The sequence below is a fragment of the Procambarus clarkii genome, chromosome 13 (genome assembly GCF_040958095.1).
Source record: "Procambarus clarkii isolate CNS0578487 chromosome 13, FALCON_Pclarkii_2.0, whole genome shotgun sequence".
Lineage (NCBI taxonomy): Eukaryota > Metazoa > Arthropoda > Malacostraca > Decapoda > Cambaridae > Procambarus > Procambarus clarkii.
In genome coordinates, this window is record NC_091162.1 from 31,333,166 (window position 1) to 31,353,101 (window position 19,936).

Sequence of the window (19,936 nt, forward strand, 5' to 3'; positions counted from 1 at the left end):
ACTTTGGAGAAAGAGGGAGATTACCATGAAGGCGAAAAGAATGAAGTTGGGACAGAATATGTTGTCGCCAAGTGGTGTTGTAAGCCTTTTCCAGGTCAAAAAGGACCGCAACAATGGAGGTCTTCTCAGCAAAAGCAGTACGAATATAGACCTCCAAGTTCACCCGGACATCCGCTGTGCTGCGGCACTTGCGGAAACCAAATTGAGAAGGGGAGAGGTGGTGATAGTGTTCTAAGAACCACATCAGTCGAACGTTAACCATACGTTCAAGGAGTTTGCAGATATAACTTGTGAGGGCAATAGTGCGAAAGTCTTTAGGGGAAGTCCCCAAAGACCCCAGTTTGCGAATAGGGAGGACAACGGCATCGAGCCAGTCCTCAGGGACTGACGACGACTCCCAGATCCAATTATACAGACTCGGTAAATACCAAAACGTGCATGGAGGGAGATGGCGAATGAATGCCATAATGAATGCCATCGGAGCCCGCCGCCGTAGAACCGCAGAGGGCCAGGGCAGACCAAAGTTCAGAGAGAGAGAGAGGAGATTGTTATAGGGAAGTTGGAGATGAGTGCAGAAATCTAAAGGACGAGACTCAAGGACAGGTTTACGAAGAAGGAAAGATTGAGGAAGATGAGAACCAGAGCTAACAGAAGAAAAGTGGGAACCCAGTTCGGTAGTGACCTGCAACAGGTCCGCCACAAGAGTACCACGGAGGTGAAGGACCGGCAAGACATTGGGAACAAACTTACCCGCTATCTTGCGGATACACTTCCAGATTTGCGGCAGAGGAGTTTCGGACATAATGGTGGAGACATGACATCCAACATTGACATTTAGCCGTACGGATGGCCCTACGAGTCACTGCACTCGCCTTTCGAAACAAAAGAAAAGAATCAGCCATCTGCTGGCGGTGGAGTCTCTTCCAGGCTGCACGCTTACTGTGGACAGCCTGAGCACAGTCTGCATTCCACCAGGGAACACACTTCCATGGCCCCCGAGAGGAAGAGCGACGAATAGAGCAGAGGGCAGCGTCGAAGATGGTGTCATGAAAGAGAAGGAGAGTGCGAGAGAGAGGCAGAAGGGGAGAGGGTAATTTACCCTCTTAATTAATAATTTAATTTACCCTATTTATCCTCAGAGAGAGCAGCACTGAGGGTAAATAGGTTCCAGTCCGCCATACCAAACTGCCACCTAGGGAAGGGGAGGGTGAAAAGAGAAAAAAGTAACAAGGATGGGGAAATGGTCACTGCCATGGAGGTCATCAAGAACTCTCCACATAAAATCCAAGTATAGAGACGACGAGCAGAGAGAAAGATCAAGACAGGAAAGGGTGCGAGTCCGAGAATCCAAATGAGTGGGCTCACCAGAATTCAGAAGAGGCAAGGAAGAAGAGAGGATGAACGGTTCAAGAAGAAAACCCCGGGTGTTTGTCAGAACATCACCCCAAAGGGTATGACGACAATTGAAATCACCTAGCAGGAGCACAGGTTCCGGTAAGGAGTCCAGTAGGTGTTTAAGATCGACAAGAGAAAGCGGGATACTCGGGAAAAGATAAATGGAACAAACCATGTAGCATTTCCTCACACAGATACGAGCAGCAGAACAATGGAGAAGCGATGGAAAAAGTAAAGGGAGAAAGGGAACATCAGAGCAAATCAAGAGAGCAGAAGAGTTAGGAGCCCAGCAACAGCTAGGGGGGAGGGGGTAGGGAAAGGAATAGCCACAGAAGCAACCAGGACGAGCACAAAGCATCGGCTCCTGGAGACAGACACAAAGGGGCAAAAACCGTGAAATCAAAAGTTGGAGTTCAAAGAAATTGGCATAATAACCACGAATGTTCCATTGAAGAATAGACATCGACAAGAAGAGAAAGGACAGCAACATTGAACAACGAAGAAACAAAGTTGAAAAGGGAACACAGCACGTTAAAGAATCACAGGATCAGGGTCAGCGAAGTTAGGGTTAGAGAGCATGGGTAAACTGAGTAAAGATGGAGGGAAGGAAGCAGGAGGACAGACCAGAGGCAGACGTGCAGGGACAGGAGGGGGAGGGGGACAACCGAGGGTCAAGGACAGCTGCATGAGGGGCAGAAACCAGGAGTGAACCTCAGCAAGGGCAGCAACCAAGGAGGAAGCAGGGGCCAAAGAAACCTCCAGAATAGGAACAAGGGGTGCAACCACCGAAATGGGAGGGGATGGAGCGAGTGTGTCAGAGGTAGGGGGCGAGGAAGAAAGCGAAGCCTTCTTACCTGCTGGGGAGGAGGAAGGTGAGGAGCCAGGCTTTCGCTTCTGACTCAAGGAGACAGGCGTCCCAGCAACTATGCACTGGGCAACAGATTCAAGTGTCTCAACAGGAGAAGCAGAACGAGAGCAAACATGATGGCCGTTGGGAGAGCGATGGACGTCAGCTCGCGCTGACAGGCGACGTGGAGAACTAGGAGATGGAGAAGGATGGGAAGTAGGATCGGAGGGAGACAAGGAAGAAGACACAGGAGTCATGACAGACTGGGGGAGAAACACGGGGAACTCTAGACAGAGAGCCATGAGGGGGACACTTCGAGACAGAACTCAAAGGAATAGAGGCGGTGGTGGTGGGTGTGTTTGGGTCTAAAGCCTGGAAACGGTTGTGAGACCGAGGAAGGCAGGAAGGACGAGGAGAGGAAGAACGCAACACGCGAGCATAAGAGACTTTAACATAAGGTGGGAGAGGGCGAACTTGACGCCTTGCCTCAGGAAAAGACAAACATTCCCAGTGCTTCAAGTTGAGGACGGCCGCCTCAAGCTTGTAATGTATACACGCGCGGGAGAAGGTAGGGTGGGCCTCACCGCAATTGAGGCAACGAGCCTGGGTAGAAGTGCACTCCGACTTGGATTGACCTTCGTCCTTACACACAGGACAGAGAGACAGTACCGGAGCAGCGGAGGGCTCCACGCCCAAACCTCCAGCACTTATTACAGAGCCGAGGAGAGGGAATGTACTCTTGGATGGAGCACCTGGCGCCAGCAAGAATGACAGAGGGCAGAAGGGTCCTACCATCAAAGGTAATCTTCACAATCCGAAGGGGTTGACGGCGACGACCATGAGGGGAATGAGTAAACTTGTCTACCTGGAGGACAGAATGGCCCTGGGCTTCGAGGATATGCCGAATATCTTCATTGCAGTCCTGGAGATTCCGAACACCGGTTGCAACATGGGGTGGGAGGAGAATAGTGCCAACAACGGCATTCAACCGAGTGTTCTTGGAGACCCCGAACAGGGGTCTCGCCAAGGCAGGATAAGGCGGCCAAGCGGGAGGCTGCATCCGGAGGAGCAGCAGCAATGACATGTGTACCGAGAAGGGTGGGATTGAAGGTAACAGAGGCATCTACTGAAACAACAAGGTGCCTATGGAGGGAGAAATCGTCAGGAAGCGTAGAATCAAGAGGATGGTGATGATATACCTATAATAGGTTAAGTAATAATTGTAATTACGAAGCAATAAGATGCTTATCTTAACATACTAAGAAGGTTAGGTAAGGTCGGTGTTTTCTATGAAGCTTTTCAAGGTAAACTAGTATGTTCAGTATGTCACATATGCACGTATTTAATAAGTCAATATTGACTATACGAATGTGCAAGAATGGGTTGCAAGTGGGACACAATCAAAGAAGCCACCTGATCACACTATAAATGGTAATGCACCCACATAAAAAAGACCAGACATGAAGAGTGGAAGAGTAGGGTAAACCGGTGAGGTACCTCACCGGCCCGACCTGCTGAAAGAGGTGGAGCCACGGAAAAAGTCTTGGGTTCGGACACCGAGCAAGCAGCCCCTGAAACCAAGGCTGGGCCGGCCACCGTGGGGCCAGGAGAAGCACTCTCCTCAGATACGATTCGAGCTGAGCTAACACCCGGAGCAACAGCTGGACCAGGGTATAAAGGTACAGGAACCCCCCACCTATCTCACCAAAAAGTATCCACCACGACGGCCTCGCAGTCGAGGAATGGTGCCACGTATAATAGGAGACTGAGATCACACTGACGTGAAGAGGGCCACCTTCGGGCGCCCCGAACGTCCAGCAAAGCCAAAGGAAGGCGGCGTCGTTGAAAGTCCACTTCGTGATAATAGGAAGGGAGCTCGACAGGCCGTCTGCCAGGATGTTGGACACTCCCTGAATGTGAACAGCGTGGAGAGCCAAACTCTGAGAACTCAGCAGAAGAGCCACTCGAAGCGACCAGCCCCAAAGAGCCATAGACTGCAGAGATCCCTTCCCCCCTGGTTGAGACGATGAACCGCAGGGGCGCAGTCTGATGGGAGCCGGATAAAAGAGCGCAGAGGGATCAGAATCCTCCGCAGCGACTGCCACACAGCCGCAAACTCTCACACCGTGCTGTGAGCCAAATGGAAGGATGGAGCCCCAATGCCCCTGGCAGGCCAGGTGAGCGCACTGGTCACTAAGCACCAGCCGAGGGACGAGATGCCCGTGAACACATCAAGCGAGGGCAAGGGAAGGCGCCATTGCACCGAACCCCGAAAAACCTGAAGAATAGCAATGGAGACGCAGCAACTGGTGCAAGGACCCCAAGGATGAACCAGCAATCGCAAGAACAGCAAAAGGAGCTGTCCCGGAGATACCAGAACAGCCTCCAAAACCAAACACTGTCTAGTGGAAAAACCAGCATGGCAAATTTCAGGCACCCGCACAGCTGCTCGAGCAACCGACGAGTGACACGGGTCCCCCCAAGAAAGGCAGAAAGCGGGACAGGAGCCGGAGCAAAGCCGCAAAGAGAAGAAAGATGGGACGCCATCTGAGAATCCCACACAAGGTCTCACCAAGTCCGAACCTGGGACGGAACCAAATGGGACTTCCTTCAACTTACCAGGAACCCCATCCCAGCGAGCTGGGAAGAACCAAATCTGTGGCGAGTAAACACGTATACCGGCTGGGAGCCCCACACCAACCAGTCGTTGAGGTTGAATGCCAGGTAGGCCAAAACCCAAAGACCTAACAAAGACGGGTTACCACAACCCTAAGAGCCTGAAAACGCGAGGTGCCAGATTCAGACCAAAGGGAAGGCAACGAAAGCGGTAAGCCTGTTGCCCTACCATGAAACCAAACCAATCCCTGAACCTCGAATGAATAGGAACGTACCTATAAGCGTCCTTGAGGTCTAGAGAAATCATCCAAGCGCCTGGCTCGAGAAGGAGCAGGACCTGGGAAAACATGATCATCCAAAGGAAGGGCAAAGAATCCAACAGTTCAGATGGGCCAAGTCAGAATGAACAAAAGATCCGCTCAGTCCCGTTTTGGATCCAGAACAAGCAAGAAACCCACTTTAGGAACGAAGTCGTTTCGACCACGTCCAAGGAAACCCACACCAAGATGACCCGACAGACACGGGAAAGAAGTCTGTCCCACCACCCCTGAAACCCCAAGAGGAGCCGCCGCCCAAAGCCTTTGGTGGTGTTGGGCGGTGAAAACGACCCGAAATGACCACAAATAGTGGGACCAAGTGAGAGTAAACGGAGTAAACACCTCCCCCCCCAGCACGCCTTCGCCAGATGAGGTCTACTCTGCTCGAGCTGTCAGGCAGCAGTTACCACAAATATATTATTACCTTTTTATTTCAATGTTTCTGGTTGATTTTTTCTTAGTTTTTTGCATTAATATTATTCAATAGAGTGAATTGTGGTATATTTATATAATAAAATGTGTGAACTATCGTTGTACTCAAAATTATGGTATGCATATAAGTGATTCAATTATTATGTTCATAAAACAATAAAGAAATAGTTTTGCTGTTATTACACTATATACACAGGTTATATATAAGTATCTGCATGTTTTGCTCACCATAACGAACCATTAAGTTGGTATTGCGAGTCAAAATGCAATGAGGAGTGACCGCCACACACCAGCCAGCCACTCGCTGCCCCTCACTCCCTCAACAACACCTCACTCGTCCTCATTCTCCTCCCACAATACTCTTTTTGCATTTATTCACTATACACAGACGTTATACATATGTATTTACATGTTTTGTTCACCATAACTGTACATCAAAGCTTGTATTGTGAGTAAAGGCACAAAGACGTAGCTATTCACACAGTCAGCTGGTGGCGGCCGCCCTCAAGGCCAATCGCACTAATATTTTTCCTACAACAATACTGTTTGTGGTGTTATTATGCTATATACACACATTTTATATAAGTATCTACTCGTTCTATTCACCATACCTGTACAAATAAGCTGGTATGGTGCCCAAAGACCATAGTGGCCACCACTAAACATGGTAAGTCGTGCAGACGACGCACCTCCCTCACCAAAATGGCGGCTCCCAACCTACTCCTCTTGCTGTTATTACACTCTATACACACGTTATATATAAGTATCTAATTTGTGTTCACCATAGCGAACCACTAAGCTGGTATGGTGAGTGCAGTCAATAAAAGGTGGTCACACAGAGTCAGAAGACGACGCAACCACCCTCCCTCCCACAGCATTACTCCTCCCTCCACGGAGCACAGCACTAAATATCACCACAATCCTGCTATTATCAGAATCCTGAGTCAGTTTTATCTCAGTCAGGGGTCTTCTGTAATACTATCATCGCTAAATAATAGCATAAACATATATATTATAGCATTTGTAGGCGATACTGTGGTCACAAGCTGAACAGCGGTGCTGTGAGCTCATGCTATCACAGCCTTGGTGGCTCCTCAATACTGAAGCTCTCACACCCAAGAATGTTGGCCTGGATTTTTTTTCTAGGTGGCATCTGGCAACTATCAGTCTTCGGTGCACTATAGCTGCCCCTATCCCAGGCAGGGCATTTAAATTATAGCGCTAGACATGAAATCATATATATATGACATGCGTGGTTTCGGTTTTGTCACTGAAATCATATATATATGATTTGTGCGGTTTAAGGGTTAAAAGGTCTTACTGCAATTACCTTGCTTTCTCTCAAATGATGGCCTCTGAAACGCTATCACCTGCTAACTCCTTGTTGTGTATCCAAATTAATAACTTTTCAGCATCCTCAAGTGTTTGTGTTCTTTGTTTTGTGATTGTCGATACGCCTTTTGCCACTCAAAATGGCCTTTTTCTTATCAAGTACAGTGCATATCGTTGACATGCATTTGTTGTACTGCCTAGCTAGTTCAACATCTTGTGTACCATTTTCATGTTTATGAATGATCTCTTCTTTTTCCTCTATGGTCATTCTCACATGTGTTTTCTTGGCTTGAACCTTACCACTGGCTTTCTTGGAACCCATGACAAAATATATAATAAACATTTTATGTTCAAATAGCCAAAAATAAAAAAAAATCTAATTCTTTACAAAGAATTCAGGCACAATTGTCACTAGGTGGGAGGCACTGGAAAACTGAGGCGCGATGGCCGTGCCACTACGCGCAAGGTCAACCATATGAGTATCAACAAACTTGTTTCCCGGGGCAAAGTTTGTAACCCAATTCAAATCTTCTGAAGAAATTTAGCTCGTAACCCGAAAAGTTCGTAATTAGGGTCATTTGTAAGTTGAGGTGTCGTTGTACTCAATTGCATGATTATTTGAGTATTTAATTTCATGTTCTACATAAGAATTTGAGTTGGGATACGAGTATCGAGAGGTAAAAACTCACAGCACCAGTGGCAACCATAGGTATTGACAACCCTGGTGGTCCTACTGGAGATGTCTGAAATGCATCTCATCAGCTGAGGAAGCGAGGGCTTCAGACAGTGGACTCTGAGCCCTGGCTTTCCCTCCCTCCTCAAACGAGTGGGAGAGGTGGGGTGAATGAGCACACATTGTTTTAAGAAAGTTTTGACCATTTGTTAACACTTTCGCGCTCTCGGCGCTCAAAAAAAAAAATACCCCAGATGCTTTCGGCACTTCGCGCGCCTACGTGGTAAGACCGAAAAAGTGTACACTCTTTTGACTGTCCTGACAATAATTGAAGGCGCACGTATTTAAATTTGGTATCACTGTGTTCGCAATGAAATTGTCTATAAGAGCGTACCTATAAAATGCCGCCCAAGCATAAGGAGTATCAACACCAAATAAAAAACTATGCAGATCACTCGCCGAGAGCGCCAAACAGCAACAAAATGTTTCCACTCTCTTAATGGTTGCGAAGCCTACAGTTGTCCTACATCGCTAATTTTGGTATCATTGGAATCGCAATAAAATTCTCTACACGGACATATGCATATGAATGTTTAATATAGGTAATTGCCCACCCGCAAGAGTGTGTGAAGTGGAGAGTAGTTAGCCGCGAGCGCACTGGCGAAAACACAGGTGGGAAATCATGCTTGGAAAGTTTATACGTTTCCTGACCCTACTTTTCTATGTACGTATTTCTTTTTTATACCAATGTGTTCGCAATAAAATTTTCTATAAGATGAACTGTATAACATTTGTACAAAGCATGTGTAAGAGAAGCGCCAAATATAGAACCACGTCGCTCAGTATGCGTTCGCGGCAGAAACGAACGCATTGTTTTCGTTCGTTTGATGTTTGTCATGTTTATACTTGTTGAAACATTTTATAATTTGTATGACAGTGATCGCAGTAAAATTCCCTACACAGACATATACATAACACATACAAATATTTCCCACGTGTTGGATATATCAACGGCTAAAGGGAACCCACTGCCACACGCTCGCCACACCCCCAAACATACTTTGTGTATTTTTTTTTTTACTCATAGAAGTTTATGTGATATAATATTCATTCTGGTACCAAAAAATTCGCAAATAAATTCTCTACAAAACAAAAGTATCCCCATCCATTTCGGTTAAAAAATGGAATTTATAGAAATATTTTTTCGATTGACGAGAAAAGTAGGCAGTTATGCGGAATCGTAAGAAAAACCAGTGACGAGTTATCTCTAATATAAAGCGCGAAAGTGTTAACACTGTTGGGAAAGGTGGTTTGGCAGGTTGTGAGGCTTCGGTCTTTTTTAACCCAGCAGTGACCTGCAATGGTTCGCTGACTTTCTGGAGCATTGACCTGCAATGGTTCGCTGACTTTCTGGAGCAGTGATCTTCAATGGTTCGCTGACTTTCTGGAGCAGTGATCTTCAATGGTTCGCTGACTTTCTGGAGCAGTGATCTGCAATGGTTCGCTGACTTTCTGAAGCAGTGATCTGCGATGGTTCGCTTACTTTCTGGAGCAGTGATCTGCAATGGTTCGCTGACTTTCTGGAGCAGTGATCTGCAATGGTTCACTGACTTTCTGGAGCAGTGATCTTCAATGGTTCGCTGACTTTCTGGAGCAGTGATCTTCAATGGTTTGCTGACTTTCTGGAGCAGTGATCTTCAATGGTTTGCTGACTTTCTGGAGCAGTGATCTTCAATGGTTCGCTGACTTTCTGGAGCAGTGATCTGCAATGGTTCGCTGACTTTCTGGAGCAGTGATCTGCAATGGTTCGCTGACTTTCTGGATGCCTTCCCTAGTGAGGTGGCAGAGTTTCACCTGTTTGCTTTACCTCTGAGGATGAGAGGGAAGGAGGGTAGCCAGGTACTGGCTCTTACCTCCAGTAGGACAAACTCACCTCCACAAATGTGATCTAGTAATTTGGGGCCATCTCGGCAAGATAGCTTCAGGAAGCCAGCCACAAGGGGATTCCCCCAAGAAAACAAATACAAGGACTAACTCTTTATTCAAAGTTGAGGAACTGATATTAATATCAGAATTTAGTACAAAATTTTACATATCCAGAACTTTTTTCCCCTTCTTGTATTCCATATTTTAACACTTTCGCGCTCTCGGCGCTCAAAAAAATCAATACCACAGATGCTTTCGGCACTTCGCGCGCCTACGCGGTAAGACCGAAAAAGTGTACACTCTTTTGACTGTCCTGACAATAATTAAAGGCGCACGTATTTAAATTTGGTATCACTGTGTTCGCAATGAAATTGTCTATAAGAGCATACCTATAAAATGCCGCCCAAGCATAAGGAGTATCAACACCAAATAAAAAACTATGCAGATCACTCGCCGAGAGCGCCAAACAGCAACAAAATGTTTCCACTCTCTTAATGGTTGCGAAGCCTACAGTTGTCCTACATCACTAATTTTGGTATCATTGGAATCGCAATAAAATTCTTTACACGGACATATGCATATGCATGTTTAATATAGGTAATTGCCCACCCGCAAGAGTGTGTGAAGTGGAGAGTAGTTAGCCGCGAGCGCACTGGCGAAAACACAGGGGGGAAATCATGCTTGGAAAGTTTATACATTTATACGTTTCCTGACCCTACTTTTCTATGTACGTATTTCTTTTTTATACCAATGTGTTCGCAATAAAATTTTCTATAAGATGAAATGTATAACATTTGTACAAAGCATGTGTAAGAGAAGCGCCAAATATAGAACCACGTCGCTCAGTATGCGTTCGCGGCAGAAACGAACGCATTGTTTTCGTTCGTTTGATGTTTGTCATGTTTATACTTGTTGAAACATTTTATAATTTGTATGACAGTGATCGCAGTAAAATTCCCTACACAGACATATACATAACACATACAAATATTTCCCACGTGTTGGATATATCAACGGCTAAAGGGAACCCACTGCCACACGGCCGCCACACCCAGAGCCACACCCGCCACACCCCCAAACATACTTTGTGTTTTTTTTTTTTTTTTACTCATAGAAGTTTGTGATATAATATTCATTCTGGTACCAAAAAATTCGCAAATAAATTCTCTACAAAACGTATATAATATAACTTCTTATAGATGATAAAAAATTCCAAATAGGTGTACTTACCCTGTCTATGTTGATTGAAGATCAACAGTTGAGCATTTTTTCTTCACTCCACCATCTTCAGGCTTCTGATCCTGAAGTTGCTCATCTGATGTTTCTTAGGTGGAGTGAAGCTGTTGCCGGTGGTTATTTTTTCTCCACCCAAAATATCTTTCTTCGGTGGTACCTTGTGTAGCAAGGCGCAGCGCACAGTGCCACATCACAAGTTTTACATCCATATATCACGTCCCTCCTTTTGCTAGACTTGAAACAAACACGGCATCTTCTTTTTTTAGCCAAGTGCACGAGTTCATGCATCAACTTGTAGTTGAGACGTTGTTCTGAATCTATAATTCTTGTATTTCTTGGATGCACTGGAGGAATATTGTCTTCTACAGGAACCACCAAACTTGTAGTAGAATCTTCTATGAAATCAGAAACATCAAGTGGTTCGATGTCCTCAATGTCCATTTCAGAATTTGTGGTTGATGAGTGGGCTTGAGGTGTTGAGGTGAACAGAGGACGCCTCGCACCAGATGGCCCGGGTGTTGAAACTGCCGCGTCAGCAGGAGGAGCTGCGCTGGCATCTATGTCGGGAACATGTGGTATGCTTCTTGTTGTTGGCCATTCCTCGCTGTTCCACGCCAATAAGGCTGAGTCATAAGGCTAAGGCCAATCTGAGAGTATCCCCATCCATTTCGGTTAAAAAATGGAATTTATAGAAATATTTTTTCGATGGACGAGAAAAGTAGGCTGTTATGCGGAATCGTAAGAAAAAACGGCGACGAGTTATCTCTAATCTAAAGCGCGAAAGTGTTAAGTTGCCATTTGGAAAGGAGAAAGTTATTAAGTAATTTGTCAAATATTTTTATAACTACAGTAGTTGTGCTGAAGTTTAAGTAGCTGTGTTCAATAAAGAAAAAAATCAAAGATACATAATAAAATAATATGCACTACTATACCTCTTATCAACAGAACAGGAGGCAAAAACATGCGGCTCATTTGGTGACCACTGGATGTCTTCAACAGAAGCAGTGTGTGCTGTGTAAGGTGTACTGCTAACTGCCCATGAACCTCCTTCATTAGGCTTCCACACATAAATATTCTTCTCACAGTCGCCAGTGGCAAGTGTTCCTGTAATAAAAAGTCAGCATTAAATGTAATAAAACACCTATTTCTGTTTAAAGGGTAGTGGCCAGTGGAGCCCTGTAGCTAGACATACTAAGATACATCAACACCTATAATTCCTATCAGCTCTTTTGAGTCCTTAACAACTCTGCTGTGCCGTTATTATATATGACAATTCCTCGGTACACAGAAAAAATTATTCCCTCAAGATTCGTTTCTTCTTAAACAGTGCAACCTCATTTCGGTGAAACATATGGGACCAACTCCGGTTCGTTGCAGTGAAGAGGTGATGCCTCCAGGAGGTTGATGCCTCCCTCTCTGCCAGCCTGCCTGCCAGCCTCCCTCTCTGCCAGTCAACCTCCCTCCCTCTCTGCCAGCCCACCTCCCTCCCTCCCTCTCTGCCAGCCTGCCTGCCAACCTCCCTCTCTGCCTGCCAGCCTCCCTCCCCCTCTGCCAGCCTGCCTGCCAGCCTCCCTCCCTCTCTGCCAGCCAGCCTCCCTCTCTCCCTACCAGCCTGCCTGCCAGCCTCCCTCCCTCTCTGCCAGTCTGCCTGCCAGCCTCCCTCCCTCTCTGCCAGCCTCCATCCCTGCCAGCCAGCCTCCCTCCCTCCCTGCCAGTCTGCCTGCCAACCTCCCTCCCTCTCTGCCAGCCTGCCTGCCAGCCTCCCTCCCTCTCTGCCAGCCTGCCTGCCAGCCTCCCTCCCTCCCTGCCAGCCTGCCTGCCAGCCTCCCTCCCTCCCTGCCAGCCTGCCCGCCAGCCTCCCTCCCTCCCTCCCTGCCAGCCTCCCTCCCTCTCTGCCAGCCTGCTAACCTCCCTCCCTCTCTGCCAGCCTGCCTGCCAACCTCCCTCTCTGCCAGCCTGCCTGCCAACCTCCCTCTCTGCCAGCCTGCCTGCCAACCTCCCTCTCTGCCAGCCTGCCTGCCAACCTCCCTCTCTGCCAGCCTGCCTGCCAACCTCCCTCTCTGCCAGCCTGCCTGCCAACCTCCCTCTCTGCCAGCCTGCCTGCCTGCCAACCTCCCTCTCTGCCAGCCTGCCTGCCTGCCAACCTCCCTCTCTGCCAGCCTGCCTGCCTGCCTCCCTCTCTGCCAGCCTGCCTGCCTGCCTCCCTCTCTGCCAGCCTCCCTCCCTCTCTGCCAGCCTGCCTGCCAGCCTCCCTCCCTCTCTGCCAGCCTGCCTGCCAGCCTCCCTCCCTCTCTGCCAGCCTGCCTGCCAGCCTCCCTCCCTCTCTGCCAGCCTGCCTGCCAACCCCCTCCCTCTCTGCCAGCCTCCCTCTCTGCCAGCCTGCCTGCCTGCCAGCCTCCCTCTCTGCCAGCCTGCCAGCCTCCCTCTCTGTCAGCCTGCCTGCCTGCCAGCCTCCCTCTCTGCCAGCCTGCCTGCCAGCCTGCTAACCTCCCTCCCTCTCTGCCAGCCTCCCTCTCTGCCAGCCTGCCTGCCAGCCTGCTAACCTCCCTCCCTCTCTGCCAGCCTCCCTCTCTGCCAGCCTGCCAGAAATATACGATGATGTACATTTAAGAAACAAATCTGGGTCACAGGTCTATCAAGTGTGGTTAGGCTTACGGAGTCAGCCGGTCCCTCCCCCACCACGGACACACCTCATCCCCCATAACCCCACACACACACACACACTATGCTAGATTTGATATTTACCAGGAAGGAGGAAGAGATATTTGACATTCAGTACCTTCCTCCCTTGGGTAAAAGTGACCATGTCTTTTTGGGAATAAAGTATGCAATGCGTTATAAGCTGGAAGAAAATAAGGAGGTTGAAGCAGTTGAAAAAACAGACTTCAGGAGAGGACATTATGGTGACCTTAGAAATTTTTTTAGTGAGTATAATTGGACAGACTTGATGCTAGGCAAGGAAGTGAATGAGATGTATGGCAAGTTTTGTGAAATATATGATAAAGGCACAAAAAAATTTATACCAAAACAGAGATGCAGAACTAGGAAACAGGATTGGTTCAATAGAAATTGCGAGAGGGCTAGAGACCGAAAGACACAAAAATGGAATCAATACAGGAAGAGGCCGAACCCCCAAACATACCAGTGATACAAAGATGCGAGAAACAACTACACGGCAGTGAGGAGAGAGGCAGAAAGAAATTTTGAAAAAGGGATTGCGGACAAATGTAAAACAGAACCAGGTCTATTCTATAAATTCATAAACAACAAATTGCAGGTAAAGGATAATATTCAGAGGTTGAAAATGGGAAATAGATTCACGGAAGATGAAAAGGAAATGTGTGAAACACTAAACGAAAAGTTCCAAAGTGTGTTTGTACAAAATGAAATCTTTAGGGAACCAGATACAATAAGAATTCCAGAGAACAACATAGAGCACATAGAGGTGTCTAGAAACGAAGTGGAAAAAATGCTCAAGGAGCTAAATAAGTACAAAGCAGTTGGTCCAGATGGCGTTTCACCATGGGTTCTGAGAGAATGTGCACCTGAGCTCAGCATTCCACTTCAACTGATTTTTCAGGCATCCCTGTTTACAGGAGTTGTAGCTGATGTGTGGAAAAAGGCTAACATAGTTGCAATCTACAAAAGTGGAAGCAGGGAAGACGCCCTTAATTATAGACCGGTATCATTGACAAGTGTAATAGTCAAAATATTGGAAAAAATAATTACAACTAAATGGGTAGAACACCTGGAGAGAAATGATATAATATCAGACAGACAGTATGGTTTTCGATCTGGAAGATCCTGTGTATCGAATTTACTCAGTTTCTATGATCGAGCAACAGAGATATTACAGGGAAGAGATGGTTGGGTTGACTGCATCTATCTGGACCTAAAAAAGGCTTTCGATAGAGTTCCACATAAGAGGTTGTTCTGGAAACTGGAAAATATTGGAGGGGTGACAGGTAAGCTTCTATCATGGATGAAAAATTTTCTGACTGATAGAAAAATGAGGGCAGTAATCAGAGGCAATGTATCAGAATGGAGAAATGTCACAAGTGGAGTACCACAGGGTTCAGTTCTTGCACCAGTGATGTTTATTGTGTACATAAATGATCTACCAGTTGGTATACAGAATTATATGAACATGTTTGCTGATGATGCTAAGATAATAGGAAGGATAAGAAACTTAGATGACTGTCATGCCCTTCAAGAAGACCTGGACAAAATAAGTATATGGAGCACCACTTGGCAAATGGAATTTAATGTTAATAAATGTCATGTTATGGAATGTGGAATAGGAGAACATAGACCCCACACAACCTATATATTATGTGAGAAATCTTTAAAGAATTCTGATAAAGAAAGAGATCTAGGAGTGGTTCTAGATAGAAAACTATCACCTGAGGACCACATAAAGAATATTGTGCGAAGAGCCTATGCAACACTTTCTAACTTCAGAATTGCTTTTAAATACATGGATGGCGATATACTAAAGAAATTGTTCACGACTTTTGTTAGACCAAAGCTAGAATATGCAGCTGTTGTGTGGTGCCCATATCTTAAGAAGCACATCAACAAACTGGAAAAGGTGCAAAGACATGCTACTAAGTGGCTCCCAGAACTGAAGGGCAAGAGCTACGAGGAGAGGTTAGAGGCATTAAATATGCCAAAGTAAAAATTTTCCCAAATATTGGATTTACATCAAATTATATAATTTTGGGTTATATATTTAGTTTAGCAACATTATTACAATAATAAGAGCTATAAAAATATTTATTTTAGAACTGATTTATTAATTTTATTATTTAGTAGCCGTAGGTCACTGAACTGTGGCGACAAAATCGAACAAAACAAGCATGGTGTTGTGTGGACACAGATTAGACCCGTCGACTCGCGCTGGAGTTGTGCCACCAATAACAAATAATTTCTCAAATAGCAGATATCTATCAGATTACAGTATATTTTTGGTTTTATTTAGTTTAATTAGGATAATAAAGAGTTATTAAAACACCAGTTTTAGAAATGATCTATTAACCTGAAACGTTCAAAGACATGGGTCACTGAACTATGACAACACAGATGAAAGTGAGTGAAACCTCACTGTAAAGTGAGGTTTATAGTACAATATTGTATTCCCTTACCTCTCCACCCTCACTCATCTTGTTTCATTACAGAAAATGTATATAAGAAGATCTCAACACATTAGCTAGCTATTTACGCTTCAGCCTTTAAATTAATTTACAAAGATAAGTGTGCCACAAATCAGTGAACAAAAACCATTGAAACTCAGTCATTCACTTGTCTGGACTTCTCTGGCGGGTGTTTGGTTAATATGCGTCGCTTGTTGTGTTAACCATTCTGGCTGGTGCTTGGTTCATATGGTTCACTTGTTGTGTGGTCCACTTGTGTGATCCAACTTGTCTTATGAAGGAATTATTAATTATAATCTGTGATAGAATGAGACAGTTTTCCACTAGTCTGTGAACTCTGTCCCAACATCGTAAGCTTGTGGACCACTTGTGGTTCACTTGTATGGCCTACTTGTGTGGTCCATTTGTGTGGTTCACTGTGTGATCCAACTTGTCTTATGAAGGAATTATTAACTGTAACCTGTAATGGAATTGGAAAGTTTTCCACCAGTCTGTGAACTCTGCCTCGACATCGTAAGCAAATCCGAACATCCCCCGCTTTGGCGAACCATCGTTTGTCAAACCGGGTGAATAAATCCGGCCTAAAAAGTGTGCGAACTAGCCGGAGATTCGTTGAATCGGGGTACATTGAATCGAGGTACATTGAATCGAGGTACATTGAATCGAGGTTGTATTGTAATGACAAAAGAACGAGACAGTACCGAAAACCAAGAAGCAGCACGAAAGAGGGCCAATGAGTCCGAAAAAGGAATGGAGGTAAGCCTCACCGAGAGACAACAGACGTTCCAATAATACGGGAAAAAACGAAGACCTTCCCGAACCTTCGAGATCCCACAGAAGCACAAAAGCACAGTCGCACCCGAGACTAAAGGTTATGCAGAACCCCAATACTAGGGGAACACGACCCCGACAGGACGGAGATGTCCTGTCCCAGAGAAGAAGGGTGAGAAAACGGAGAAGAGAACCCAACCGACAGGTTGGAACCGACGGACCCGAAGGGACTAGGAACCGAACCCAGAGAGGGGCCGATGTCCCAAAACTTGTATGCAGAGGGGGAAAAGGAAAACCCCATTCCCCGTAACCGCACGCCCCACTCAAGAGGGTAGAAAACCCCGGCGGGGTCTAATGGGGCCCAGGCCCGGGCCCCCCCATGTCAGCCCCGGGAACCTCCATGGCAGGACCCGGGGCCAAGCCGTCCTCCTTAAGCCCCAGCCTCACAAGAAAAAGCCTGGGCAGCCTGATAAAGACTAAGGAAGGGAGCTCACTGGCAGACCCATACATCACGGCTGGAGGAACAGGCTCAAATGCCTTCGTTACTACCCCGGAAGGGGAAATCTGAGACCGCCCGAGTCTCAAGACCATTAAAACCCCGCCCCAACCCCAAACCCACAGACGGTAAGGATCCAGATGCAGAGAGGAAGGGAAGAAGGGGGCCAGACTAACCTACAATGGGAAAGACAAGGGGGCGCAGACGAAAACAAACCTGGAGCGACCAACACCTCCATTCCCAGGTGATGATTCCCAGGGTCCTGAGATGGAACTCACGCTCAGGAAAGCCATGGCAGGGTACTGCTAACTGGCGCCCATGTCTACCAAAACAAAAACTACCTTGAACCCCGGAACAGGGAAGAAGGGAACCCGGGCAACCCAGAGCGCATCCGCAGCAAAAGAGGCCAAGGCGTACAGGCAACAGAGGCCGAGGCGCACAGGCAACAGAGGCCGAGGCTCACAGGCAACAGAGGCCGAGGTGCACAGGCAACAGAGGCCGAGGTGCACAGGCAACAGAGGCCGAGGTGCACAGGCAACAGAGGCCGAGGTGCACAGGCAACAGAGGCCGAGGTGCACAGGCAACAGAGGCCGAGGTGCACAGGCAACAGAGGCCGAGGAGCGCAGGCAACAGCGGAGAGCCGCAATCAAACACAACACAAGTCACACCCCCGGCCGAACAAACCAAGCAGCAACATCCCGAGGACCCTACAAGAAAGCAGACATCACATTCGTCACCAGGCAAGAATGCCACAGCTGCAAACGAACAAACCGAACCCCAGAACCAAAAGAGCAGAAACCCCTGCACCGGAGAGCACGAAGCCCCCTACCCGACCCCCAGAGGCCAATGCAGGAAGGAAAATTCAGAGAGAACAACCTGAACCGAAGGGGCCACTACAAACCAAGGGGAAGAGAAAGAGAGCACACTGTCCAAAGACCAAGACGGCTCAGGTGGCACAGGAACAGGCCAGAGGTGAAAAAATGCCAGAGACAGCTTGCGAAAACGGCGCAGGAATAACAACAACACCGAAAGCAAGACACAGCATTTCATGAGACCTGGAACTTTAAGAACAAGAGCTCATAGATATAAACTAGCTAAACACAGATGCCGAAGAAATATAAGAAAATTCACTTTTGCAAACAGAGTGGTAGACGATTGAAACAAGTTAGGTGAGAAGGTGGTGGAGGCCAAGACCGACAGTAGTTTCAAAGCGTTATATGACAAAGAGTGCTGGGAAAACGGGACACCACGAGCGTAGCTCTCATCCTGTAACTACACTTAGGTAATTACAGCAGCTCTGCCAGTGCCACACAAAAAGAGGCGATAGGATCAGCAGAAGATGGCGGTCCTGAAGCATCATGAGAGAAGGATAAGACAATGGTAACAAAAGCGAAGAAACCTATGCAAAGAAAAAAAAACAGAACCGCCAAGATCTGCAGACTGCCGCCAAGATGAAGCACGCAGGTGGGACACCATTAACAATACCACCTGATCAGCACACAGGTAATATACAAGAATCAAAACGACCTGACGCAAAGACTCGAGAAGATCGGACCAGCAACGAACCGTACTGGACCGAACTGCCGAAAGAGGTGGAGCCGCAGGGAAACTCCCGGTTTGGAAACCAAGCAAGCAGCGCCTGAACACCAAAAATGGGCCGGCCACCCAGTGCTAAGACGACTACTCTTCCCCTTGGTAAGTCTCCAAGGGAGCTAGGGCCAGGAGTAATAGCTCCTGGCCCTAGAAACTGCCCAACCACAGACTCCGCAAACAGCAAGGGACAAAAAGGGGATGAAAACTAAAGAGCCAGGGCCTAAGCAGATTCCAACAAGGAAACAAGTACCACCTCCCAACACGCGAAATGCGAAGCGAAAAACTGCGACACCGCATCCCGCAAGATCGGCGCAAACAGTGCAGACAACGCACGCGCCGCCGAGACTAAGGCACCAGACCCAGAAACGACCCCAACCTCTTCCACAGCCTCCTCAAGCCAATCTGAAAACAGCTCCACAAGGGAAAAGAAGCACAAGATAAAAGCCGTAAGGCCATGCAAGTACTTAGCAACCAATGCAGCCGAAAGGGAGGAAACCTGCACGTGAAGCTGAACCATGCCAACATCCCGCTGAAGGGCAGGGGTGAACAAACATGCATAGAGGTGCTCAAAGTCGTCCCCAAGGTAAACCTGGACCACCGTCAATGTCTCGCTTCACTCAAGTGTGTGGGTACGGTAGAAAGTACTCCAAGCATCCAACAACACCACTGGGCAGTCCGCTAGCCAAGAAGACTCTGAAAGTTCGTAACGAACCCAGTAAGGAGACAAAGACCCAAACCTTAAGGAAGACAGATCCATTACAGAAACATAATCCGGGTTCTGCAGGAGGTAAGCCGCAATGGCTGCCCGCACCTCAGTAGGCAAGACGCGGGAAGCCAAAAACCTCCGGAAGGACGGAACCGATGGACCCGAAGGACACGGAACCGGACACGGAACCGAACCCGGGGAGGGGCTGACACCAAAACCAACTCATACGCAGAGGGAGGGGGAGGGGGGTAACCCCACTCCTTATAACACTAAGCCCTGTTCGGAGGGTACGAAAATCCAGGTGGGGTCCAATGGGGCAAAAGGCCCCCATGGCAGCCCCCTCCCCAACCTCGGGAACCTCCACACCGGAACCCGGGGCCAAGTCATCCTCTAAAGCCCCGGCATCATAAGAAAAAACCGGGGCAGCCGAAAAGGCAGGAAGG

General features: G+C 47.4%; 1 protein-coding gene across 1 annotated transcript in view; it reads right to left on the bottom strand.

Moving 5' to 3' along the window:
• l(2)09851 (WD repeat-containing protein 1 l(2)09851) overlaps positions 1 to 19,936 on the bottom strand; it is a 201,618-nt gene that overhangs the window by 93,862 nt on the left and 87,820 nt on the right. Inside the window, exon 5 of the mRNA XM_069323846.1 lies at positions 11,707 to 11,878. Coding sequence (XP_069179947.1) covers positions 11,707 to 11,878 — 172 coding nt within the window. The remainder of the gene's footprint in view (positions 1 to 11,706; positions 11,879 to 19,936) is intronic.